General features: G+C 47.6%; 1 protein-coding gene across 1 annotated transcript; it reads right to left on the bottom strand.

Moving 5' to 3' along the window:
* Positions 1–2,498: 2,498 nt before the first annotated feature.
* ATP2C2 (ATPase secretory pathway Ca2+ transporting 2) lies at positions 2,499–27,702 on the bottom strand. The gene is made up of 27 exons (XM_040075220.1): positions 27,604–27,702; positions 22,382–22,492; positions 21,607–21,723; positions 19,545–19,634; positions 19,096–19,131; positions 18,942–19,003; positions 17,653–17,761; positions 17,427–17,576; positions 17,003–17,071; positions 16,622–16,697; positions 16,329–16,395; positions 14,964–15,088; positions 13,096–13,193; positions 12,308–12,409; positions 11,385–11,474; positions 9,866–9,967; positions 9,139–9,295; positions 7,357–7,527; positions 6,926–7,023; positions 6,781–6,831; positions 6,072–6,238; positions 5,350–5,418; positions 5,154–5,270; positions 4,387–4,534; positions 3,715–3,810; positions 3,260–3,401; positions 2,499–2,611 (listed from the first exon to the last, which is right to left on the bottom strand). Exons 1-27 carry the CDS (start codon positions 27,700–27,702, stop codon positions 2,499–2,501), a joined length of 2,832 nt encoding a protein of 943 aa, XP_039931154.1.

Raw genomic sequence — 27,702 nt, forward strand, 5'->3', positions numbered from 1 at the left:
CTGGAGTAAAAGATCAGGCTGTAAAAAAGACTGAATAAGCAGCAGCCACATTTAATTGAGAATAGGATCTGCAGATACTTTGTGAAAGAATTAAAAATCAGGATAATATCTGTGAAATGTTTAAAGAAGATTGCTGTACACTTTATTTCCACATAATGGATCATTATTATGGAAAAGAATCCCCACAGTGTGAAATGCAGGTGTTGTGCTCTGTTTTGTGACTGTTCACCAGTCAGCACCAGTTTTGGCAGGTCCCTTATACTCAGGACATTTTCTACTTGAATTAGTTCTCATCTCTCAGTAATTATTAGTTTGAACTTGCCAATTCTATGTGTAGTTAACTTGTCAGAAATAACCCTGATTTCTACTAGGGGCTGCAATTTCTAACTCAGCAATGAATGTTTGGTTATCAGTGTCTCTGATTGTCAGTCTTTCTCCTCCTGAGGAAGAGGACTCTGTCCAATCCCCTTTGTCCTGGAATGAGTTTGTCTTCTTTGCAGCTTAGAGAGAAACAATAGAATTCTATAATTGCTGCTCATGTGGCCTTCCTTAAAATTCTTTCCCTTGGTGTTGTCTTGTATGAGATTTTTTTCCCCCACCTGTTGCTTTTCATAAGGAGCCAGATGTGAATATTCTGAACAATCTGCATTTGTGCCTTAACAGAGATCCCATTTAAAAATTATATTAAGCTACATGAATTTAGCCTGGAAAGAAGAGCATGAAGAAACGACTCCAGCCAGGCATCCTAGGATACAACTGTGTGTTTTGTAGAGTACCTGAACTAATGCTTGGGGCATTTATGTGCTCTTTGTTCCAGTACAGAGAGTGCTGTGAAAGCCTGTAAATGTCCTTTTGTGCTGTATTTGCTTAGAGAAACCAGATAATCTCCCAAGCTTGTAACACACTGGGGAAAAAAAAAAAAGCGTCAGAACAGTTGCACTGATACTTTTGTATAGTCTTCTTCTCTCTATATATTAATAATATAAAATTTTACAATGTAAGGAGTAGTAAGTGCATGATGCTGTCTGTAAGTGTGGTGATAGCAGCTTTTGTTTCAACATTTTCAAACTCCCACCAGGAGCCTCAGAGTCTTTTTCACTTAGCAGTGACTAAGCCTATTAAATACTTCCATGTGGATGGCATGCAGGATGAGACAGTTGAATTTCTGCAGTTAAACATAAAATAAACAGCTAGACTTTATTTTCCTTCCATTACAAGGCAGAAGCTTGTTTTTGAGAACTGAAACCATCTGCAAGGGTATAAAAAAATTAAAACTGAATTTTACAAAGCTACTCTCCACACCAAAAATATTTCAGTGGCCAGGTTTTCTTTGATTTTTAATGAGTATCAGTATAGCTGTTTGTTTCTAGACTAAGAATCCAAAATATAATCCTGTTTAAACTTAATTTTGTGACTATCAGCATAGCATTGTGACCTCTGAAATTGTAGTTTTTGGACAAGTTTGTGTCTGAGACTCTTCACTTTGAAGGTGTTAAGCTGGGGCAAAAAGAAAACTGACACTGGCACTTTAGCAAATGTCTCAGTGAAGCATTATTTACTAGGACACCACTGATCCAACCAGCAGATGGGATTATTCCAAACTGTTCTGTAAATGTAAAAGATGGGCTTGGGAGAGACTCAGTTTTTCTTTTAACCTGAACCTGATGATTTAGAAATCTGGGCTTCATGCTCATGCACCTAAAAATGTCCAGAAAGCTTTTGTCAGCAGTGGGCTTAGCTATGACCTGAACAGCTTTTGTGCAGTTTTGACCCAACTGCAATGCTCAACATCCCAAACTGCTCTGTTCCAAACTTATCTTTACTCTCAGGCTCTTGTGGAAGCGAGTCCCTTTCCTGTTAAATCCATCCACTGCTGAGTGTTGGGTCTGATCAGGGTTCCCTTTTTCTCCTGTCGGTCACACAGGTACAAAAAGTGACAGCTGAGGGTTGGCACTTCAGCTCCCTGCTCTGTTTGACAGCTCCCCACAGCTTCCTTGAAATTGCTGAGTCAAGGCGGGATATCTGGGAATCCACAAGCACCATAAATGGAAGGAAAATAAATGCTTCAAGGCAGGTGTTTTCCACTCTTCTAACTAAAGGACGTGTCTAAATCACGAGCCTCACTCAGATACTTGTCAGTAGATTTTATTAATAAAAATGATTTTGATTTAAATAAATAAAACTTCAGTTTATGCACAATAAATTTTTCTGTACAGGTGTGAAACTTCTTTTGTCTGGGGCTAAAAGCTCTGTCTGCATTCCAGCCTTCTGGAATACAGATCAGTGTTATAAAAAATATACCTGCTCTTGGTTCAAACCAGGAGCCACTCTGGAGGTTTCTGCAGGCAGCTCCGATGGGCACAAGAGTCTCTGGTGTAAGGACTGTTGGTACAGCTGCACTTGAGTACCTTCAGGAAGGATGTGTGTGTCACAAAGCCATGGATTGGGATTCTCCAGCATCACAGCTCTGTTCCAAGTGTATTTTAGAGCAGTCTCAGTCAGTTGTGACGTCCCTTTGTGTGCTTTGGGTGGCAGCAGCGCTTCTCACAGAGTTTGACCAGCTCGGACACGACGAACACTGAGGAAGCCAGGCCGGTGAGGAACAGCAGGTCTGGGAGAGGAGAGAGTGGAGGTGAGCTCAGCTGGGCAGGAATCCCAGCCCAGGGCCTTCCTGCAGCCGGGAATTGTGCTGCTGAACCCCTGGGTGCGTGGCCTCACTGTGCTCTTGCCAGCTGAGAACTGGGGACACCACTGCAGCGGACAAGGGCCACCCACAGCTGGGACAGTCCCCTTGGAGGGTGGAAACGGGAATCATTTGGGATCCGTGCCCATGACAACAGCCTAATGTAGATGTAACACGGTGTGGTAGGGTGCAGTTTGCTGAATTAAATGAAAATCTGTGTTGCATTTCAGCTGGGGAGCTGAAGTTTAACCCAGCTCTTTCCAAAAGGAGTGTCTGCATAATAATCTGAGAAATATCATCACACCGAGCTGGAAAATCTTGGCATGTCTCCATTTGCTTGCATTTGGGTGCAGTAAATCAAAATTCAGCATCTAAGCTGGGATAGTATTAAATACTATTACTATTTGGGTACAACTCTGTAAATACACCGAGATAGGAGCTGTTGGTTGATTGCCCCTACCAGTGATGTGTTGGGAGCTAACAGAGCAAACTGGGAGCAGCATCTTCTTTCTAAAGTCACTTTAAAAAGAAAAAAAAATAAACGAAAACCAAACCATTATTTATTTTGCAACTTACCTAACACTCCTAAATTCTCTGTCTGGAAGATCTTTTGCAGTGGAGGGATATAGATAACAGCCAGCTGTCCCAAAAATGACCCAAGCACAGAATACAAGAACATGCGGTTTCGGAAAAAGCCGATTTCAAATATCAACTTTGTCTAGAAAAGGGAAAAAAAAATTATTAAAAAGTAGCTTTTCCCGATCTCTGTTGGAGTTAATGTCCTATTCTTTCTTTACATTTCATCTCCATTACTTTTTAAGTTACAGGAACACTAATTTAGAGCCGCATAATTAATTGGAAGTGTAGTTGCACTTGAACTGTGATGGAAAATTTTATCCATATAAACAGTTGATAAAATCATACTGCTTTAAATAACATTAAAAAAACCCCTTACTATGCAAAATGCTGGTATTCTCATGTTTACGTTTGTGATTTGAGACAAGAAATTACTGCTGACAGAGCCATCTCACCTGAGAGCGACATGTCAGGGCATTGAAGAGGTCAAAAAACACAAAACAGGTAAAAGTCATCGTTGTGGTTCGAGGAGTTATGCCCCCTTTTGGATTCTGGAAGCACACAAAAATTCAGGGGTTAGTTCAACCTTACAAAAAGATGCCAATTCAATAGAAGAATTAAACGTTCCCTTTAATGAGGCCAGTCCAATCAAAGGGTAGTAAAACAAAGGAGTAAATCTAGTTCTAGTTGTTATAGGTCGCGTTCAGTTCTCTCTAATTTTAAAGTTTATGATCTTATCAGCCGTATTTTAAATTCTTAAACTGATGTGGACTTCGAATAAAGAACATTCTAAAATTACTGAAACTTAAAGTACCAACAGCAATCCATTGTATTTGGCGTTTTCTGCTGGGAAAATGGAAAGCTAGAGGTGAAAAGTCCCTTCAAGTATTGATGCCACATCAAGTAACAGGTTTCCCATCCTAGATTGGAAGGACCAAATTAGAGGTAACAGGAGGAGGCAGGAGCAGAGCTGGGAGCTGACCCTGCTTCCTCAGCCCTCTGCCCACACTGATCCTTCCCTGTGGGATGGATTCCAGAAAGTCCTTCTCACGTCCTGCAGAAAGTGCCCTCGCTTTGTGCCCCACCCGCCCTGATGGAAACAAGATCCCAGTGCAGATTCCCCTCACCTCCTTCCAGAAGACAAAGAGGGTTCCGCTGATGATGATGAGTGCTGACATGAAGATTTTCAGGATCAGGGATTTGCTGAGGATGGTGTCTGTGATGCGCCGGGGGGGCTGCATGATGGTGTCCCTGTCAACAGGTTCAACCCCCAAGCTGCCTCCAGGAGAAGCAGAGGAATGTGTTAATTAATGCAGGGTGCCCCAGAATGGACGTCCTGAGAAACCAGGATGGAGCTGGAGGATGCAGTTCTTTGGAATGCAGCATGAATGCTCAAGCAAGGTGGCATAAGCCCCAAATTTGTCCGTGACACTTATACCAAAGGTCTTTTCTGCATATTGAGCTGCTAAAATAACATTAGATCATCAGACCAGTATCCCACCCTGGAGTGAGAGCTATCTGTGAGAGTGTGCGTAATGCGGAAGCTGTAATTGTATTTAGCTTTAGTTGTAATTAGCAGTTGGATGAGGTTCCTGAGTATTGTGATTTTGGGGCATGTCCCCACTATTCCCTGGCCATTCTACCAGGAGGCGATGCTTTCAGGATAACATTCCTGGCCAAAAAATGGAATGGTTAAGTCATTCCACCGTAAAACAGGAAAATAAAGAAAACCTCAAGTAAATGTGAAGTGCTTTTTGAAAGACCAGGAGGGAACAAAAGCAGCTTGTTGAACCTCTGATGATGATTGATGAAGAATCACAAGAATTTGTGTGCCTAGGCCCAAAATCAGACACGTTGAACCCAAGATTATTTTGCTCAGTGGACTTTTCCATACCTCTGTGCTGGCGGCCCATCCATGATGATGTTGATCCATAAGATCTGCATAGCGTTGAGTGGATTTGGTAGGTTGAGCACTGTTGACAGGGTAATTAGGCTCAAAGCTGAAATACTCCTGCAAAGCAGAGAACATTATTCTGCAGGCCCTCACCCCGAAGGTGCTTTCACGGGAGCTGAAGCGAACAGGAACTTACGTGCTCAACTGGAACCGGACAAAATTTTTTATGTTGTAAAATATTCCCTTTCCCTCTTCTATTGCATTCCTGGAAGGGAGAGGGGAGTTTGTTTAAGTCAAGAGCACTCACACGGTTTTACACTGAGCTCTCTGTGACACTCAAAACACAAATTGTCTTATTTCAGTGGAAATCCAGAGACCAGCTCAGGAGGAGGTTGTCAGTGCAGCTTCTCACTTACGATTCCTTTATCAATGAGCAGATCTGAAAACCTGGGTCACGTGGCCAGGTTTTGGTTCATGAAGCAGACCTGGGACCTATTTATAGACTCACTGTACCCTGCCCACTCTCTCTGTTGTTATGAACCAACGGAGCATTGCAAATTATGTTTTTCCTCCAAGCTTCCTGGACTAGGCAGAGCGCGAGGTAGAATCTCAAAGGTCGGAAAACACCTCCAGGATCACCAAGTCCAAATTCTGACCGAAAAAAGCTCTGATCTACCCAGACCTCTGGGTGCTCTCAGATCCCCAGTTAGCTACAGCAATGGGAAACCAGGGCTTTCAGGTGAAAGGTGGCTTGGTCAACACCCCTTGGAAGGGAAGTCATTGCCATGTACGGGACTAAAGACGAGTCAGAGCCACCCTGGGGCTCCCCGCTTCCAATCCCAGCCCTCCTCACACAGCAGGCTTCCCGCAGTGGGCAGCCAGAAAGGAGCCGAGGAGTAAGAAAACCTCCAAGCCTACATGACTTTTGAGAAGTCGTTGTCCACGAGGATCATGTTGGCGGCCTCTTTGCTGACGTCTGTCCCCGCCTGTCCCATGGCGATCCCGATATCCGCGGATTTCAGGGCCACGGCGTCGTTGACGCCGTCCCCTGTCATGGACACCACAGCTCCAGCCCTCTGCAAGGCCTGTGGGAGGGGACATGAAGAGCTGTGCTGGCAATTTCAGACTATTTGCTTTGCACTTTTTGTACTGAAAGATCAGAATCTGTGGACTCTGAGGGTAGAGAACAGACTCGGCGCCACACTGAGGACAAAGCTCAGACCAAGACTTTAGGAGACTGTTTGTTCAGGAGTATGGGGAATCTCACAACTCCAGCAGAAGTCAGAAGAGGGGATAAAACCCTCAGAAATAATTCTCCTGATATTATAGATACTAATACCTCACTAGTGGGTTTTTTTGGTTTTTTTTTGTATGCCTAGGCCCAGACTTGCAAGAAAAATCATAAAATCGTAAGAATATCCTGAGCTGGAAAGGACCCACAAGGATAATCAAATCCAGTTCCACAGCTAATACCTTCAGAGAAACAGTGCCAAGTGCTCTAGCTGGGGTTTTACAGTCCTTTAGTTTGAGCTGATGCTGCTGGAGCAGACCAGATCATCCAGGGAACTGAGGCTCCCTCCCCCTAGTTTTTGTGAGATGTACAATGAATTTCAGAGGCTCTTAGTACCTTTATTATTTTTAGTTTGTGCTTTGGACTTGTTCTGAAGAAAATGGAAACCTGAAAAACAACAACAACAAAACCCAAAAATATAATCTCATATTAGATGGAAGCTGTTGGAAATAGGCTTTTTTAATGTAATCAAAGCCATTACATTTTGGACAGTGGAGGAGAGCTCTGCCTCTCCCAGCTGGTCCAGCTCTTCCCCAGACATGGCTTTCAGCTTCCCATTGCAGAGACCAATATTCTGTCCTGCAAAGAAAAGAGGTACTCACACTCTAAATATTAGTGGATTCTATAATCCTAGCAATGCTAGATGTGCCTTTTAAGAGCCTTACACTGAGATTTTGCCATTTCTGGTGTTAAAATAGTGGAACCAATTTACTGGAATTTGGCCCAGAGTTCACATAGCTGCTCTATACTCCATTTAATGTTTGTTTCAATGGGTAAGCAAAAGCTCAGTGGCCTTTAAAGCCTTTACTGCACACACAAAAACTACGATAATGTTGATTATTGAGGGATAAAACACTTGACTGATGTGACAGACGTGCCACAGACCCCCGGGAAAGCAGCAAAGTTTGGTACCTATAGCCACGGCCGTTTCCAGGGCATCTCCAGTGACCATCTTCACTGCCACACCAGCCTCCAACAGCACTTGAACAGCTTCTCTCACCCCAACCCTGGGCGGATCAATTATTCCAACCAGACCCAAAAATGTTAGTTTGCCAAGTTCTGGACCTGAAGCCAAAGCAAGTACTAGTGACAGAGGAGAGAAAAAGAGGACAAGAGTAAATTGTTAAAATGATGTATTTCTGTGCTTTAAAAGGAATATTTAGAGAAGATATTAAATTGCCTGTTTGTCAGCAGAAAAAGTCATTAGAAGCAGTTCTGTAGTCATTACAATCAGATCTTGTATAGACACAAAAATTCAGTCCGCCAAATAGTAGTTTCTCTGAATGAGAACATTTCTGTTTGACATGTTTCTCCTAGGATTTCTTTCTTTCTCATTTTAAGCTGTCCACCACGTCCTCCCTGCATGCAGATGGATTAAATCTGGACAGCGTTATGTTAAACCAGACACTATTAAACTACTAAGTTAAACAATAGCATTCCTGCAAAAACTTACACTTTTTTTTAAAAGCCTAAAAATGTGAAATGTAAATTCAGTTAAACCAGTGAAGCGCCCATCACGTAAACATCCAGGCTCTGAATATTTTCTCTCTGTTCTTGGTGCACACCCGCTATCATTCAATCATTCAATCATTCTTAAATCACTCAAGGGTGTTTTGCCAGGGGTTCATGTCAGTGTTGCTTTGATGATGGAATCAAAAGCTGCAGCAGCTGCCTGAGTTAATCACTTCCCTTCAGAGCAGTAATTTGCCACTGCCACGAGGGCAGATGATTTGGATATTGTAAATCGAGCGCTGCACAGGAGTTCCTAACCACAGGACACAGGGTGGGAGAATCCATACATGAGCTACCCCAGATCCAGCTGCCAAGGCTTGTTCTCCTCTCCTTACACCCTGGGAATGGTGTTTGTGTTACTGTGTGAAAGTCTGAGGTGCTGGTGAGGGGATGTTTCTGGTGGTGAGGGAGGTGACACGTGTATAAAACTCTTGTGATCTGTGCACTGACAGGCAGCTGGGATCAGGAGATCGAGCGATTTGGGCCTAACAAAGGGTTGAACTGAGCTTCAAACAGAAATCTCAGTGCCCAAATCCATGTTTGGAACTCCTTTCAACGTGGCTTTTTGTTGCTGCCTTCTCCAAACCCAAAACTTGGCAGAGCAGTGCTTAGGTCGGGCCCAGCACAAAGCTCTGCAGTGCATCACGCTGAGCGTATCCCAGACAATCACAGCACTCCATGGAACAGAAACATTCATGTCTCCAGAGCTTATTTTCTCATTTCAAACTCACTGATTTAAACCCAGAAAATACAAAAAAAAAAGAAGACCAGCAGAGCTAAGACACGGCCCTGGGCATTCTGACAAGTGTTGGGAAGAGATCATGAAAGTGATGCTAAGAACTGAGGGCTTGAAGCTGAAACGGGAGATTTAGATTGGAGATTAGGAATAAATTCTTCCCTGTGAGGGTGAGCAGGCCCTGGCACAGGTGCCCAGATTTGCTGTGGCTGCCCCTGGATCCCTGGCAGTGCCCAAGGCCAGGTTGGACAAGGCTTGGAGCACCCTGGCATAGTGGAAGTTGTCCCTGCCCTGGCAGGGGTGGGATGAGATGAGCTTTAAAGTCCCTTCAACCCAAACCATCCTGTGATTCTGTGAGGACTGAGCCTCTGCCCGTCCTGACCACAGTACAGCAGGAAAGTTTTAGGCCAGATAACCTGCGAGGGACACGGCCAGCAAGGACTGACCTCGAAGTCCTGAGGAGCCCATTCGCTTTTCCTCCTGCTGGTAGAGGGCTTTTTGCTGGGGCGTGAGTGACAGCGAGATGCCACCACTGTTGTACAGAGTGCAGTGCTGGATGACTTCTTCAAATGCTCCTTTCATAAAGTAAATATCTTCCTGATCCTTTAAAGTGAGGAGAGAATACACTTTATCCAAAAAAAAAAAGGAGCACATTTTAAATGAGTAAGTCTTTAACTGTAGGCAGAAAAGATTCTGTTTCCCCTTTTACCTGTTTCAAGAGATGCCCAGGAGCATTTATTATGGATAGGATGGGATATTTTTGCTCTGGCCATTTTTCATGTTCAGCCCTCACAGACAGCACGGTAATGAAAAGGTTGGTGAGTTTTTAAACCACAGCATAATATCAGCCAAAATGAGCTCCTTAACCCAGTAAGGGATAAAGGGCCAACCTTTTCTCCCAAACACCAGACCTCCCTGTCAGTTATCTCTGAAAAGGTAAAAGATTTTTGTTTTCCTGCTCGAATCACTGTTATAAGTATTCCCTCCTCCCATTCAAACACAGTTTTACAAGCTAAAAATCCACCCAAGCTGGGAATTTTGAGGTTTGCTCTGTTTTCTCCCAGCATAGTTAACTCCTGAAAACATTATTTGCTGAAGAGATACCATTCCATGCCCATTGTTGAGGTGCACAATTAGAAACACGAAACCAGCCCCTGCCTCTGTTTGCTTTACCTGATTTTTCAGTGTGCATTTCACAGCCATCCACTTCTGCTCTGAGCTGAATGGAATTTCCTTCTTCCTTACATAAATGTCCTTTATGTCAGCTAATTCCATCTGAAGCAAGGTAAAACAAAAAGAGCCCTGTAAGGCTGGACATTGCCAAAACCTGGAAATATTTCCCATATCACAAGGATTGACTGTTGACTGTGTCCTTCCAGGCAGTCGGATACTGCACAGCTCAGGAGAAAACATGAGGGGAGAAAAATTCCTGTTTCAAACCCATTTTTTTTTCCTTTTGGTGTGCCTGGTATGGGATAAATTAAATTGGAGTTTGAAGCTTGATTCCTGATAAATTTTTAAAGAATTAGGGAGCTGCCCTGCCTTTTTGTGAGGCTTTGGGTCAAAGGAGGATCAAGTCCATTCCTTAAATGGGCTGAGCAGATTTCTGGGTTTCTTTTCTGGATTATTTCCCAGCAACTCGACTTGAAAGAAGAAAGAAAATAGCAAATAACAGAATGGTCAATTGTGGATGTGGTTTTGAACTATTTCCTGATGAATTACACTCAAAAAGAGATTCACAACAAAACCTTTCAGCCCAAGTGAATATACCCCTGCTCCAGCAGAGTGTGTGGGTGTTCTAGGTGAAGAGGGAGAGACTGGAAGCTGCTTTTGATCCCCTTTGTCCCCAGCTCCCACCAAACCACAACATTAAAAAGAAAAATAAGAAACACAGCCTCCCTCGTGTTCTCCTCTTGCTTGGCTACTGAACTCCAGAGAAGGAGGAAGGCTGTAACTCAGCGTTTGGGGGAATGAAATCCCTTTGTTTAAAAAGAAAAAGAAACTAAAAAAAAAAAACCAAAAAAAACCACAAAACCCCACGATTTTGATGCTAGAGTCAGGAGTTTTAAAAGCAGGAGGCAAGATCAGATCTTTGCAGGGGCATCATTTCATCAGGGACCTCCTGTGCTTCCCAGCCCACCCGAGGGCTGAGGCCACGGCTGGGTGACACTGGTGAGGTGACACCTTGGGGTGTTTCACAGCTCTGCCCAGGAATGTGAATGCAATGTTCATAAAAACAGCTTGTTTTACATAATCACGACTAGGAAAAAGGAAAAGCCAGCAGATGACCCCAGATGAGGGTGACCCTCTGTCATACAATGTGTCCTGGCCTGTTCCTGCCCATTTTTTTAACTCTTGTCTTCCTCCTGGACTCTTAATCGGCATGTGCTGGAAATATAAAAAAGGCTGTCCCGTCTGAGCCTGAAATAAATGCATTACCCAGCCTAACTGCAGGAGTAACCAGGCCAAACAAGGATTGCTGTCAGCACAGCAGCTCGAGGAAAGTGTTTGCCCACGACTAAAGGCTGATTGGGAGAGGAAACCTCCATCACCTTGGGCAGAGCAGAGGGAGGACTAAAACCAGTCTGGGGGATTTAAAGCAGTCTCACTCTGCTGCCAGACCTCACACATCCAGCTTTTATTTGTTTATTTATTTGGATCGCAGAGAAATTTGAAACTTTAAGGCTCTTACCTTCATTGCCAGGGCAATGAGAGCTCCTTCTGTGGGTTGTCCTATCACACTGTTCTTCCTAATGACGGCGTTATTGACCACACAGCCAGCCTGGAGACAGGGACAGGTTTAGGTGGGCTGTATTTGTCATTACTTCACAGATTTTTCCATCTCTTTAAATGAAATGATGGAAGATTGGGGAACGAAAGGAGCCACATCCCAAAAGTTCTGGGAAAAGGTTTCCCCACAGCAGCATCACTTGAGAGCAGTCCTTGTGTTTTCTAACGCCACTTAATCCATGAGACACATCAATATTTTAAATAAAATATTATGCTTTGGATAAATTAGCATCAAGAACACATGAGATGCATCTAATGAGCTTGATAGATCATGAAAATGAAAGCTCAGTCTCTCCTCCTTTTGTTTCTAATGTGCAGTATGAATAAAACAGGACCTAATCTCCATTTGAGATTCCAGCTCAAATCATTTCACCACCCAAACACTCCACTTTAGCCAACAGCCGAATGTTCAAAATTTTATGTAAAGCTGACACGGAACCTAGAGAGCATCACAATAAATTTCTAAGCTGGCTGTGTATCTGGCTAATGTCTAGAATCTCTGCACGTTAAAAACGTGAGAGGGTAAAATGCGTCGGTTTCTCCTCTGCCAGAATTGTATTTTTATTCAGGATATCATTGACTCCCGAAGCTGATGGCTGTGGTCTCTCCCTGCATGTCTTACAATCACTGCCTTTCACTCCTAAGCTTCAGGAATTACATCACACTCAGTCTTTCCACGAGAATGTTTTAGCAAGACAGTCCATTTTAGAATTACAAAAGTGTTTTTTGTTTTTGTTTTTGTTTTTCACACTAATTATCCAAAGTCACTTGTGCAACCGAAAATTGAATGTAACTAGGATAAGCTGGTTCATAATTTGCCCTTACCTCCACGAGTTTCCCAATGGAGACGTTGGAAAATTCTTTAAGGATCTCCTTGGATGGCAGAAGATAAACATTTCCTTCTCCATTGTAGCCCACCCCGCTGACCTGAGGGAGGGAGAGAGAGATGGGAAACCTCCCCTTTGCCAGGCAGGGCTGGACTGCAGATGTGTGCAGGGGGCTGCACTCAAGAAAATTCTCATTTTCAAGGAGCGCAGGGCTTCTTCTTTCTCTCTCAAAGCGATGCTTAAAGGCAAGGCTACAGACAGTGACAATATCACATTGAAATGGCTTTTTAGGGACAAAAGCAGGCAATTTGTCCTATAGGAAACTTGTTTGCTGTGATTCCAGAAGTCTCCTGCAGCTCAGGGGAGAGATGCAGACCTTTGGCAGCGCTGGGTTTGCTCAAGCCCTGCCCTGTCTCTCCTCTGCCTCACATTTTGCATTTTCCCCTCATTTTGCACGGAGAGCAACGAACCAAGCAGGGAATGAAGCTGCTCTTACGATAAATACTCCTACAGGGGATGGAGCAGCAAGGGGCAGCAGCAGGTTTCAGTATTTACAGCAATTGCAGGGAACAGCAGGTTGTGCCAGGGAACATCTCTGTGGTACCTGAGCAGGTTTTGTACCCTCAGCCCCAGAACCCCCCAAATCCCTTCTCTTTATGGAACGTGCAAGAAGCTGCTTGGTTTGGGGCTGGGCCAGCTTCCCTCGTGCTGGTCTAAGTGAACCAAAGGCAAACCCAGTGCTGCTGAATCCCAGCAGGAAAGCCTGGATCAGCTGCTGATCCCTACCTCTGCCTGGCAGCCGTCCGAGGTGACGAGCCGCGTCGCTGTCATCTCGTTGGCGGTCAGGGTGCCCGTCTTGTCCGAGCAGATGACATTGCAGCAACCTGGGGTGGCATGGCTTGGATCAGAACTGATAAACAGTGCAGCCCAGAGATTGAGAAGAGGGAGAAGAAGTTTCACTGATGTTGTGTTTAAACTGCACCGGTGAAAGGGAGAAAAGGTGAAGAGATGGATGAGCTTCCTAACAGGGAAGGAAAGGATTTGAGGGCACACTGAGGCATTAGGAGCATCATTTGGCTGTGAGGTGTCATAGGGGACTCCTGAAGAGGGTCACACTGTCTTGGTCAACGTTTCTGAGTTGCAGTGTCACACAACAGAGCTCTGTTCCAAAAAGACAGACCCAGCTCCCACTCTGCCAATTAAACCTTGCTTCTCTAAGGAAGCCCGTCCCCACCTCACCAAGGCACTGGGAGAGGAGATGGGTTAAAGGCTCTTAGAAAAAATACTTAAAGATTGACATCTAAGAGCACAATTTACCCCCTTGCTCTGCTCTGTGCCAGTCCTGACCCAGTAAAGCACATTTTCCTGGAGCCCATTTACAAAACGCCACCAAAGGGCGAATCAGCAGAGCCACCACTTTCCAGATAGTTTCTACTCCCGAGAAGGGGGGAAATCAATACAAAACAAGGATCAGGCTCCCTTCTGAGTGTGAGTATCTTCCCTGGCTCTGGAGGTGATCACAGTGCTCAGGCACAGACTCCATGAGCACAGTGACCTCCAGGTAAGAGCCCGGAGAGAAAATAAAGCAAATTGGGCTGCAATTAACTGAATCACACCTTTGAAGGATTAGCAAGGAACAAAGCTGTGACCTCCAGTGCCTCGTTTTTATTACAGATAATTAAAGGATTGTTTTCCCTCCTTTTCAGAAGTTTAGCAGTTTTGGCTGTGCCTTCTCTGCACCTGCAGTTCGGCCTCTGCAGCCCCACAGAACGAATTCTCTCAGGAGGGAAAAGCCCTTTCAGATGTCCTGGGTCAGGGCAGGGACAATAAAATCAGGGCTGATGAGATTCCTTAACTGCAGAACAAACAAGGGCATTCCAAACAATAGCAGTGTTTCCTAAGAGGACAGGTTTTGTTTTAGCTGCAGCGCCCGACCGTGCAGCAGATTTTGGGAACTGCACGGACCAGGCTCGGTATTTATCGTGCATTTAATGAATCTCCTCCTTCATATCCCTGCTACCCTGACCCAGGGCAGAGCAGCAAAACCTGCAGTACAGCCACCTGGGGGTGAGGCACTAATTAAAGATAAAGGGAGGTGGAAGAACAATTCCATCCCGGTTCGATGTGCCCTGCAGCTGTGAGGATGTGCCGGACGCCTTCTCAAGGTTCCCTCTGTCCCTCCCTCCGTGACTTTTTGGAGAGCAGGGAGATGGCCACCCATCCTGCAGAAGGATAAATGGCTTTATTCATGCTGCCAAGCTTGACTTGAGGGGCTGGGAGGTTTAATTTTAGCCAGACACTGAAGATGTGGACAGGATGGATTTGCAGGAGGATCCCAGAGCATGGAGAGCAAGGAGAAACAAAGATTTTAACCCAATGTGTGTCTGCAGAGGGGCTCTGCTCCCCGTGGGCTGGGTTGCACCATTCCAAGCATGTGCCTGTGCTCTTACCACCAAAATACGGGAAAAGGGTGAGAAACACAAGGTAGGAAATGTATTTAATTCTGAGCGCGTTACTCAGAATTACCAGTGAACCTATTCCAGATGTATTTTTCTGGATCAGACCAAGGCTCCCGAGGCCAGCCTGTGGCTGCCCAGCTCAGATTTTGGAGCCTGGCAGGTGCCCAAGCCCGTGTGGCCCCTTTGCAGCCTTACCTAAGGTTTCTACGATGGGCAGCTTCTTCACGATCACCTTTCTCTTGGCCATGCGCAGCACTCCCAGCACCAGGGTGACGGTGACCACGATGGGAAGGCCCTCGGGGATGGCAGCCACGGCCAGGCTGGGGACAGCAGAGACACAACAGCCTCAGCACGGGGCCCAAACCACAAGTACTGACCCCAAGGTGCCAAAAGGACGCGCCCAGGGCTGAGTTTTCCTCAGGGTTTGAAGGGGATAACCACTGGGGCTCCTGGCATACTCTGAATACAAAAGCAGGCCGCTTATTGCTTATCCAGCCCTTCGACACTTTCCTGGATGATTTTGACAGAGCAGTTACTTTTCTTCTTTACGTTGCCAAAGAGCGATGATTTCTGGCTAAGCAGGGATTTAGAGGCTGGATTTCATTTCATTTAATTTATTTAACTTGCTGAGGATGGGAGTTGAATATTCCTTGGCATGGGGGCTCACACGTTTGCCACCGGCTCCTGGCCACGTGCAGCCCCTCACCTCCTCTCTTAGCCCACAATTTGGGGACAGAACCAGATCCCCAAATGTCCCTGCCCCCAAAACCTGCAACACCTGATACGCTGGAAAAATCCAGCCGCGGTCTGGATATTCGATATTAGATATTCCTTGGGAAACTCTGAATGCTTCTAGGCATGTGCAAAATGTAACCCAGGAGACTTTACAAAACCATAATCTGCCCTCCAAAACTCAGGATTAACCACTTTTCTTGGCCACCACATCCCCCTGGGAGACAGGAAGGTGGCACTGATTGAGTCACTTTGGCTTCTCTGTTGTTTCCTCACCTGGGATTTTTTTTTTTTTTTTTTTTTAATTTTTTTTATTTTTTTTATTTCCATAGAACACTTCTTCTTTTTAAGAATTAATTGTAGAACCATGACAGCACCAAACTAACAGGCTTTATGGGCACTGCTGAAAGCACATTTTTAATTGTGTTTGATTAAGAAGCTGTGCATGCTTTTTTATGCTGTATGAGATGTGCATTCCTTTCTTTAGATGTAAATCCAGTAGGAACAGCACAGAGTAATGTTTGCTGTTGGTACACTCCCACTAAATTCATAGCACAGATAGGAAAGGGCATTCACAGCAGGATGAGGCAGAGATGCCAGTGAAGGTTTTCAAGATAACAGTTTAAAAAATGAAATAAACCCTCAAGCTTGGTTTTGTTTTTCTTCACTCTGTTTAAATCTCCCGATTATTTTACCAGTGCATGAGAAGTATGTATTTATGAAAGGTTTTACTCAAGTTCTCTCATGTGAAATGTCCACTGCTTTGAACAGGGAATTCCTTGGGACATTTAAATACGAATCAAAGAGAAAAATCTCTGTAGTCCTCACCTGACTCCAATGGTGAACATGCTCAGGAGACGCTTCCCTTGCAACCAGCCAATGAGCATTATCAAACCTGGGAGGGTAAAAGATGGGATTGAAAAAAGAATTTCAAAAACCTCCAACCTGTTTGAGCTGACGTTGTCGAATCTAAAAATGCAATGAGGCACCCAAATGTCTCCTTCAGTGCTGGAACCCCCAAAGCCCAGGTAACCCAGACCCACCAGTGCTTTAGGAAGAGCAGCCCCGGAGCACAGAGGGATCCCACAGCCATGCGGGTGTGAGCCTTGCATCCCACTCACCGATTATCCCAAAGGAGAACAGGGTGAGCTGCTTCCCCAGCCTGTCCATGCTCTTCTGCAGAGGTGTCTTGGGAGTCTGGAAAAATTAGAGATGACTGGTTTTTACTGGTTGTCGTGTGGGATGAGAAGATGGTGGTCAGCGCAGAGCAAGAGTCCTGGCTGTCAGTACATGGTCCCTGCAGCTGCCTTGAGCTTTTCCCACCCTCAGCCCTCCAGCAGGCAGAGCCTGTCCCGGCCCCTGTCAGACACTTGTCCCTCACTCACTCGGGCGTTGTGGGGCAGAAGCAGAACTGAACCCAGTGCCTTGGCTCCTGGGACTGCTCCTGCACACAAACTTTCACCCAGCACATCCCGAATTTCCCCAGACAGGGACTGTGTTACCTCCTCAGCCTGCATCATCTTGAACACCTCGCCAAACTGGGAGTTTTCACCCGTGCCAATAACCACGCCCTGGAAAAAAGGGAAAAAGAGAGATGGAGGTGGAAAAACCTCGAGAATCACAGACTGGTTTGGGTTGGAAGGGACCTTAAGCCCATCTTGTTCCACCCTTGCCAGGGCAGGGACACCTTCCACTGTCCCAGGTTGCTCCAAGCCCCAAAGTCCAACCTGACCTTGGACATTCCAGGGATCCAGAGGCAGCCACAGCTTCTCTGTGCCAGGGCCTCAGCACCATCACAGGGAAGGATTCCTTCCTCATATCCAACCTAACCTGCCCTCTGTCATTCACCTTTTCCAGTCCCTCCATGCCCACCCCAAAGGAATCTTAATTAATGCCCAGGAGAAGATCAGCGACGTCAGGACTCACTTTTCCCTTCCCGTACCGCACCAGGGTCCCCATGAAAACCACATTGCTCAGCGTGGTGATGTCCCCAGCCTCCAGCAGGACACTGTCAGTCTTGTTGCAAGGCTCAGCTTCTCCAGTAAAACTGGATTCGTCCACCAGCAGGTCTGTAACCTAATTAAAAAGGCGCATTTCTGGCGCTGTTGAGACGAGGAATTTCCCAGCCAGGCTCGTCTCCAGCTGTATTTACCTCTATGAGCCTGAGGTCTGCAGGAACCCTGTCACCCACAGACAGGTAGATGATATCTCCAGGCACCAGCTCTCGTGCTAGGAGGTGCTGCAGTTTTCCTTCCCTTAGGCTACACGAGGCAAATGGAAAGAAAGAAGAAAGGGAACCAGGCTGTGAGGTTTTTATTCCTTCTGCAGGCTTGGGAATGTGGCTGGCAAGAAAGCAAGAAGCCTTGCCCCAAAGAGCTTCCAATGTAAATAAGAACAGAAAATCTTCATACCAGTGAGCAGAGGATTATGTTCAGCTTGGGCTCGGTTTTAATTCATAAACAGTTTATGGATGATTTACATTTCAGAAGTGACTTAAACATTGTTTATACAGTAGAGGAGCAATAAGAAGTCGTGCTTTCGTGCTTTAAATAATGAATTACAGACTCTTGAACCTAAAAAGAGGCTTTTTAAAGCTAGAATTACCCCTGGCATTCCAATATTGCATTCCAAGTGGAGCCTTCCAGGCGGCTGGATGCTCCTGGTGTCATATCATAAATAAATAAAGAACCAACAGTGGCGTTAGTAGGCTCCAGGGTGAACTTTGGACCAGAGGAAAGCCCCACACCTCTTTGGCAGGGCAGGGCTGCCCTGAGCCTCACAACTTATTTCTGTTGGCCGCGGCAAAACTGATTTGCAACGACATAAATAGGAAAAACGTTTCCTGCAATTTCCAGCACTGATAACACACATCAAAGGCGTGGGGAAGGCGCCGTCTGATCCATCCCGCAGCTGCTCCGTGGGCTGTGACCCGGCTGTGCCTGTGCCCGAGACGGGTGTGCAGCACCAGGTGGGACAGGAACCCCACCCCACCCTCCCCTGCACTAGGTGCTGCTTTGTGCCCGACTCCTGGGGGGAAAAACTGCCCTAAAGCGACAAAATATATACACAGGTGAGGTTCTTCCTGCCTGGGGAGACAGTGACGTGCAGGGATGTGGAGCAGGATTTTCCTGGGACCCTCCTGTCTCTTAGCATTTATTCAATTCCACAGGGTGCCTACTTCTTATTTCGAATTTTTCCTATTTTTTTTCCTAATAATTAAACAAAGATTCTAATAATTTCTGATTGATACGGATTATTTCATCCCCTTTCCCTATGACCTGGAGCTGCAGCCATTCACGGTGCCGCCCCTCCAGAGAGCTCCACAGGAGGAGACAGGTTCTCCTTCTGAGCACAGCAGAATGGAAGAATGTTCTGGAATCATTTTCTTCTCCCGTTGGTGCTGCCCTCTCAGCCCCACTCCCTGCTGACCCCACGTCTCACCAGTTGCACTCGGGGGGCACCAGCTTGTTGAGCTCTTCCAGGGACTTTTCTGAGCGATATTCCTTTCAAAGGAGAAGGGAGAGGAGAGCCCAGTTACAGCAGAGCTCTCTCTCCTGCCAGCCACGGCCAGGGAGCAGAGCTCTGCAGAACCCACCTGGATGAAGGCCACGGTGACCACGATGAGCACGGCCTGGGGACAGAGGGGTGTCACAGGTGTGGGCACTGAGAGACAGCACTGGGGACAAAGGACAGGGGCCACCACCACGGGGACAAAGGACAGGGGCCACCACTATGGGACAAAGGACAGGTGACACCCACCATGGGGACAAAGGACAGGGGCCGCCACTATGGAGACAAAGGACAGGTGTCACCCACCATGGGGATATAGGACAGGGGCCACTGCTATGGGATGGGGGACTGGGACCACCACTATGGGGACAAAGGACAGGTGACACCCACCATGGGGATGCAGGACAGGTGTCACCCACCATGGGGATGCAGGACAGGGGCCACCACCACAAGGACAAAGGCCAGGTGTCAAATACCAGGGTGATGCAGGACAGGTGACACCCACCACGGGGACAAAGGACAGGTGACACCCACCATGGTGATGCTCGCGGCGTCCTCATACTCCTTGGTGATGACGCTCACTAAAGCTGAGGCCAGCAGCAGGAGGATGAGGGGGTTTTTGAACTGAGAAAATGAGAAAAATACGGAATGAGAGGTGCTGGAGCTGAGCTGGCTGCAGATCACACCAGGAAGGGTCCGACCAGGCAGGGTCCCACCAGGCAGGGTCCCACCAGGAAGGGTCCCACCAGGCAGGGTCCCACCAGGCAGGGTCCCACCAGGAAGGGTCCCACCAGGCAGGGTCCCACCAGGAAGGGTCCCACCAGGCAGGGTCCCACCAGGCAGGGTCCCACCAGGAAAGGTCCCACCAGGCAGGGTCCCACCAGGCAGGGTCCCACCAGGAAGGGTCCCACCAGGAAGGGTCCCACCAGGAAGGGTCCCACCAGGAAAGGTCCCACCAGGAAGGGTCCCACCAGGAAGGGTCCCTGCGTGGTCGGGCTGCAGGGACCCTCCTTGCATCGTGGTCAGGTTTCTGCAGGTCCTGCCCCACAGGTGATGGGTGGCCTTGGGGACCAGCAGGACAAAGCTGACACCAAAACACACAAATCCCCCTCTCTTCCCCTTTTTGCACAGGCAGTGCTCCCCTTTGCAGACACTGATCTTTTGCAGAGCTGATTCCAAAAGCTTCTTAGGTGCACAGTGAGGACAAACAAAAACTTTACTGTCTTTTTAGAATCTGAAACCAGAAATCCTCTTTCATCTTCTTTTTCATTTTTCCCTTAATTAATCTGCTCAAATCTCCACTGGACTGAGGGCTGTGGGAGTCAGGTGCTCACTTGTTTCACTTTTAAACAGAAATTTTGAGCCCTCTTTTTCCTACCTGAGAGAATTACAGCTCTGTTTAAGTGATGTGGGAATTGATGGAAAGGAACAAAATAGATAAAGATAAATCTGCCTGCTTTGTGCAACAGACGTGTGGTGATGCTCAGCAGGAAAGCCAGGGTTAAAATTTATTCCTGGCTGGATCCAAAGGTGAAAGCCACTCCATTTCTCTTCAGAAAACCGAGGCAAAGGGGATGTTTACAAAAATAGCAGCTGGAAGAAGTCACAGCAAGGGGCTGCTGAGGGCTGTGAATGGTGGAGGACCAGAGGCACCAAAAGGTGATGCACCAAAGAATCCCTTTGGTGTCCCTGTAGGAGAAACTGGTTCTTGGGGCTGAGCAGGAAAAACCCCACCATCTCAAATTTTATCAGGAATAAAAGAATTCTTGGAAAGATCCAGTGATAATTACCAAAAGCTTAAAGAATATCAATCATATCAAAGCAAGGGATAAACCATGAAATAAAAATGAAGTCTTTCAAAGCAAGTCAAATCCTTGTGATTCAATTAAGCGAGAAGATCAGTGAAACCACTGGCTGCAAATGAAAAATAAAAACAAACAAAAGGCCCTTCTTGTCTGGTTAAAAGCTCTCAAAGAGAGGTAAAAGACATAAAAAATACTGATGAGAAATAGTTAATAAAAGCAAAACTCAAGGATAACTCAGCTGGGGAAAGAGAAGATAACAAATATCCACTTCTGCCTGGCTTTTTGGGGCATTTGGTGTGAAATTGTGGGTGTCGACAGCGCATGGCACCATTTATGGATGTACCTGTCACAGGTGGATTTCTGATAGAGACCCCAAAACCGCCCTGAGCTCCACAGCTGCCCCTTTTCTGGAGGGATAGCCAAAGCCAAAGCATCTTCCAGCTGCCACTGCCTCTCCTCAAACCTTTCACGGATTTATTTATCACTTGCCTTAAAGGGAGCAAATATGCTCCAGCAATCTGATCTGCAGCGTTTGATTTGTGGGCTGTGTGGAGATAAAAAGGTTCATTTCTGTTTGAAGATGTTATCTGCACCCTCGGCGAGCTGCAAAGGAGCCTCACAATGGTTCTCCCAGGAGAAGGAGCAGCTCCTGTGCCCAGGGCACAGCTTGTTCCGAGGCTCAGCCTCGGGAAGTGGAAACCCTGAATATTTCAAAGCAGGCACTCGCTCAGAGCAACCCAGCCAGGTTTGGTTTTTGCCGAGAAATTTGGATCTGGGCAGAAAATCCTTACCTGGTCCAGATATTTCTTCCACATTGGCTCCGTGTTCTCTACTGAGAATTCGTTCCAGCCGTGTTTCAGCCGGCGCTGGAGCACGGAAAACTCAGAGAGTCCAGTCTGTAAGTCAACCTAGAGGGGGGAAAGACCAAACCCAACCCAAATATCTCATATTACAGTTATAGAAAACTTATTATGTCGAATTTATACCAAACCCCTATCATCAGACTGGGCAAGATCTTCATGGCTCAGTCCCACATGAAAAAAATGAACCTGACTGTTGTTTTTCTGTTTAAATATGTATTTTTCTTTAAACTGTAAAATTTTACCATCAGCCACTACAGAAACCCATAAAGTAAGCAGAGTTAATTAAAAAAAAAAGTATATTTCCAAAAGGGATAAATTAGATCATAGATGACAAATTAGAAATGTAAAATAGTAAAAGAAAGAAGTAATTTCTGAAAATAGTAAAAGAAAGAAGTAATTTCTGGTTGCGCCGTGTATTTACAGAGAAAATAAAAATAAATACACCCTGGCAAAATTCAAAGGGAACAAAATGAGAAGGGATAGAATCTATTCTGCCTGGATTTAAAAAATCCTGAGGTCAGAAACCAAAACACAGCTGAGCACTAAAGCTCTCCCTGATGGTGGGGAAGCCAAGGAGAAGATCCATCCCACAAATCGGCAGAGGAAAAGGCACTCCAGGAGTCTGCAAGTCAATTAAAGGCTGATTTTGCATCCCAGGCCCTTCCCACAGGCAGATCCCACATTCCCAAGGACAAATCCTTACGTTCAGAGCCCTTGCCAAATCCTCCTTGTGGCATTTACAGGCATCCTTCGGGGGCAGGGCTGCCACCTCATCCTCCTGCTCGATGATTTTCAGCTCGCACTCCTCTCGGGGCTGAGTGAGCACAATAAAGCTATCGTTAGGTGAGAGCAGCGTTAATTAAAGCTTTCCTGCACCTCCTTGATTCTCCCCTTCATCCCAGTCCCTTCCCTCCCCTGGCCAGCTGGGCACCTTCACCACTGCGCCGCTTCCCAAACCTCAGCGCCCTGATGCCAGCTCTGATTAATCCTCAAAGCTGAGGCAAAGTGGGGGGAGAGAGGCCGTGAGGAGCTGGGGAACCAAAAGGAGAAGCTCATGGTGCTGATCAGGAAAGGTTTGTGCTCTTTGAGCTGTCCTGCCCTGGAGGAGCTCTGTCCCCTGCCAGTGTCTCACAGCCCAGAGCAGATGCTCAGAGCAAGGAAAGCACCTTTCCCTTCGTGTATTAATAAGTGAACTGAACATAATAAATCAACACATCGTGTACATAATAAATGAAATAAAAGGAAATAAATGAATTAAATGAAATTTTAAAATGTACAGAATAAATGTACGTAATAAATGAAAACGTGAGCTAGAAATGTGAGCCAGGAGGAGAAGCAAAATCTCCCCTCCTGTGTCCGGGGCTGGTTTACTCCACCTCTGAGTCTGCAGCTGCCTCCAAGCAGGGCAAACCCTTCCTGCCCCATCCAGGCAGCCCAAGCCTTCAGCATCCCAACCTCTCCCTTTCAATTTCCTTCACTTCCTTCTCTACAGCGCACTTCCCAGAGCAGCAGCATTCCCAAAATCTCTGCCAGGCCCACGACGAAGGCACTGGGATCACAGTACAGAGAGGGAGAAATCTCACCCTTCCCGAGGGACAGGAGTGCCATTCCCTTTTGCCTCCATTCATAAAGCACAGCAGTGTGTGCTCATTAAGAAAGGAACCCCCAGAGAGCGGGGCAGGCGCCTGGCACCGGCTCCCAGCGCCCTGGAATGCTCGCTGTGGGGTGCACTCAGGTCTGGCTCATCCTCCTGCAGCGCTGTTTGGGGACTTGGCCCTCCCTTGAATAGCCAGGGGCTTTCTAGGAACATCCACTGCTTTGCAATCTAAAGCCTGAGATAAATGCAGAAAACCACAAATGCAGAAACATCCCTGGTTCTTCTCTCTGGTTTCAGTCTTGGGGCTCCCGGAGAGCTCGGAGCGTCTCTAAGCCCTGCTCCTGGAACAGCCTTTAGCCACATCCATCTGTTGCAGCCCCTTTTCATGGCCATTTCCTGACCCACAGCTCAGCTGCCAGCACGAGGGATGCCAGCAGCCCCCTGCTCCCCGTGGAAAAGCACAGGAGTCTCGGGCAGGGCTCATTTAGGAACCATTTTTGCCCCAAGAACAACCTGCCTTTCCAAACCCCCAGCAATTTGCCCGAGTTCCCCATGGCTTTTCCTGCTCCCTCAAGCTGGTGACCCCATTTTTCCCAAGGAGGCTGCAGCACTGCTCCCCTTTTTGAGCCATCCTGGCACTGCAAATCACCCTGATTCCCACATCTCCTTAACAGACCTCTTGAGAAGGGACAAAAGTACCCCTTCCACGTTTTAAACTCACAATTTGTATCCCTGTTTGGGTGTCCTGGCGGTACAAATCCATCAGTTCCCTGTAACTTTGTTGACATCCAGACACTGAAACCCCAAGAGCCACTTGGGGAGGTGGAAGGGTTCGGTGGGGAGAAAACCCAGGGCTGCCATGGATGGACACATCCCTGAATTCACTCCTCACAGGTGACACACACAGGTATCAAGGTACAGCTCTGCCCTGGGGGGGTTTAAATTTTAATGAAAGCAGCTGGAGGGCAGGAAGAGACCCGGACGCGAGGATAACATGCCTGCAGTCCCCAAGGGCAGCAAGGGAAGCAGGGCCCAGCTCTCTCAGCAATATTTACCTTCAGAAAGGCGTGGAGGAAATAAATGACAAAGGCTCTGGATGTGTCTGAGCCCTCTGTGGTTTCTCTAGAAACGCTGGCAGCTCCCTGCTCCTGCCAGCCAGGGGCTGTCCTGACGGGAACAGCTTTATGGGGATGAGTTAACTTGCCCTGCTGAGCCTACACCTGTAGGGGATCTTCCCTCGTGAGCGTGGCACAGCTTTTCCCACCAGAACAGCCCCTGAAATGCGCAGGTTGGAAATGCATCAGTGGGACCCCTCCTCCCCGTGCCCCAATCCCACCCCATGGATGTGGGCACCAGGCAGTGCCCTGTGCAAATCTCCTCATGAACAAAGCTCTCCTCCAGCGCTGCTCGCTTTTGTGTTTACATTGCAAAGCAGATGTGGGTTATCCGCGAGATCCATTTACGTTCATAACCTTTATCCTTTCGGCACAAGAGCACAGACTCCGTGCGGCAGGGCAGGAAGAAACGACAAAAGGGGAATTATCGGTTTATCCATTGCTTTGCGAGATCAGGAGACAGTGGAGGCTGTAAAGAGCAGCTGGTGTGGCTGGGAGCCGCCTCGCAGGTACCTGAGCATCCCTCATCCCAAAACAATCCATCAATTGTGCCGCCGAGCAGCCCGTGTGGACGAGAGAGAGCGTGGGGCTTTCTGCAGAGCACACAGCCCTTTTTGTGTACTCTGGCAAGCAGCCCAAAATACCAGTTCTCGGGATTTTCCCCCACCTTGCCCCTGCTGAAGCTTTGCATATTCTTTTCCCCGTCTTGGGTTACTTTGGACCAGGTAATGGCCTGCAGTCCAGAGTGGGCTGGGTTATTCAGTCTCCATGAAGCCCTTCCAAACATTAAACTTTATCCCTGCCAAAAATACAATAAATAAACCAAACCCTTCTCTCCATAGCTTTTTACATTTCTTTTTTTGGGGGGGCAGGCAAAAACGGCAGGCAAAAAGACCCATGTTCCAGGGGAGCAGGCAGGATCCAGAATCCAGCCCAGAGCAACCCAGAGCCCTGCAGGTGAGGAGCTGCCTTGCTGGGCTTCCTTATCCAAGCTCCCAGCACTTTCCCAGCACCACCAGGATTTCTGCACCTCCCACACAATTTCCCGCTCCCCTGTTGCACGTCTGCCAACAGAAATCCAATATTTTTTACGTGAAACAAAGATCTGGTCCCCCTGCTTTTGCAGATACGAATTTCAAATTAATCCTTTTGATTGTTCTGAAGGCCACAGGTTTTCCAGTAAAGCTGCAACACCTTGAGAATCCTGTCCCGGGCTGTGCCCACCGGGGGTGGCCGTGGTATGGGGTCAGAGGGAAAGGGGGATGTAAAGAAGCAGTGCCCAGGGGTTCTCCCACTTCCACACACACAGGCACGTGTGATTGTGCACGTGCACACGCGCCGGGACGCTCGGGAGAAAAATCTTGGACTGTTCTTCAGATTTCTGCAGGAAGCACACAGTTCTCGTGAGCTGTCAGTCAGCCCCACGAAACCCCCCCTGGTTCTGAATGGGGCACTGCAGAAAAAGGAGTTAAACCCCGCACAGCAGGGTCTGGACTCGGGCTGGGAGTGTGCTCTGATGTGCCAGGTGAGTGCCCTGCCACCTCCAGGTAACACCATGGCCACAGGGGAACTGGCCATCACCCCACAGGGACAGCGCTGGGGCTGTCCTTCACAGCCCACTGTGGGCTGTCCCATCAGATCACCTGGAATCGCATCTTTACAGCCCAGCACAGCGCTTGGACCAAAATATTTATGAGGTTGAAAGTGCTCTGCAACAATTTTCAAGTAAAGAAGCAAAATGCTGTCAAGTAGGGGAGAAATGAGTCATTTGCCTGCCTAAATCGTACTCTGAGAATAAGTTCTTCATTTACCGAGTTCTTATTTTCATTTTACACTGCTGTCTACTTCCTACCCCGTGCCAAAGCTCTCCTCACCTCCCTCTCCTGTTATACACAGACCACTCTCTGCAAGGACCAGAGCTAAAATTCAAGAGGGGTTTAGATTTGGAAGTAAATACATGTCATTGTTTATTTTGGCACAGCATAAATGGTGCAGCCTAAGAACAAGCCAGCCTAATTGCCAGCGGCCTCCTGCCTACGTGCAATCAGAAATCTCAGCTTGCCACCAAGGCAGCTTACAGGGACTTTCTGTAACCTCATCAAGATCTCCTTTTCCTGGGATTTTGAGCTCTGGGTGAGCAGTGCAGAGCAGCATCGCCCCGAGTTCGGCGTCTCATTTTCTTCTCCCTGTAACACTGACCCACCCCACACTGGACAAGGCTCAGAAAGGGGATTAGCTGAAAAGGTATCAGGGAAAGGCCCCAGTCCGTCAGGAAAAGCTCATGAATCTCTCCAAGTGTGTGGATGGAGCTCGTTGGGATGGGAGTAAGGGCTAAGCCCACGTGCCGAAGGGATCAGACAGATGGGGTTCACGTGGCAGAGCACCCAGCCAATCTTCTGCCATGTGGGGGAAAAAATGGGGCTGGAGTCACGGAAACCTCGTGCCGAGCAAATAATCAGATAATCCCAGACGGGAAGATTTTGTGGCAAAAAACCCAAGAAGAACAGCAAAAATTCCGCCCAAACCGCCAGTGGCCACTCCATCTGCACTGAGGACAGGCAGGGAGGAGACACCAGTGCAGCATTTTTCAGGAAAACAAAGCAGTATTTCCAAGTGGGCTCTGCAGGTGTGAACCAAAACTCTCTTGGGCTGCTGGTTACCAGCCCTGACTGCAGCAGGAGCATGGAGGAGAACCCGAGTGTCCCAACCTGAGGGTCCCATCCCGAGGGTCCCAGCCCGGGGTCCCAGCCTGAGGGTCCCAACCCGAGTGTCCCAGCCTGAGGGTCCCAGCCCGAGGGTCCCAACCCTGGGGCCCAGTCCCTCTGCCAGTGACCAGCACTGGTGGCAGGGGTGCCTGGGGCCAGGAGAGCCCTGCTCTCCATCTCCCCTGTTGTGCCCACTCTCCAGAGAGCGCTCCAGGGCTCTCCCACGCTCTTCCTTACTTTGGAACCTCCTCAGAGCAGGGACCAATGCTCCTGAGCAGGATTCGGGCTTGTGCCCTGGATTATTGCATAGAATAAAGGGTTTTCCAGCCTCCCTGAGCCTGGCAATCAGCACCCAGCTCATCCTGCTGCTGCCGGAGCCTCTGGGCTCGCGCGGAGCTGGGAGCGAGCAGCGACAGCGATCTCCGGTTCCCGACGGGACACACGAACCCAACCCCAACTACACAAACTACTCCAGCAGGTCCAGGCAAGAGGCACGAGCAATCCTCACCTCCTCTCCCGGCTCGCCGCTTCCCAGGGGCTGATATTTCCGCACGAAGCGGAGGAGCGACCTTTTCTGGAAGAGCTCGGTGAAGCTCCCTTCGCCCAT

The sequence above is a fragment of the Hirundo rustica genome, chromosome 11 (assembly GCF_015227805.2).
Source record: "Hirundo rustica isolate bHirRus1 chromosome 11, bHirRus1.pri.v3, whole genome shotgun sequence".
In the NCBI taxonomy this organism is placed as follows: Eukaryota; Metazoa; Chordata; class Aves; order Passeriformes; family Hirundinidae; genus Hirundo; species Hirundo rustica.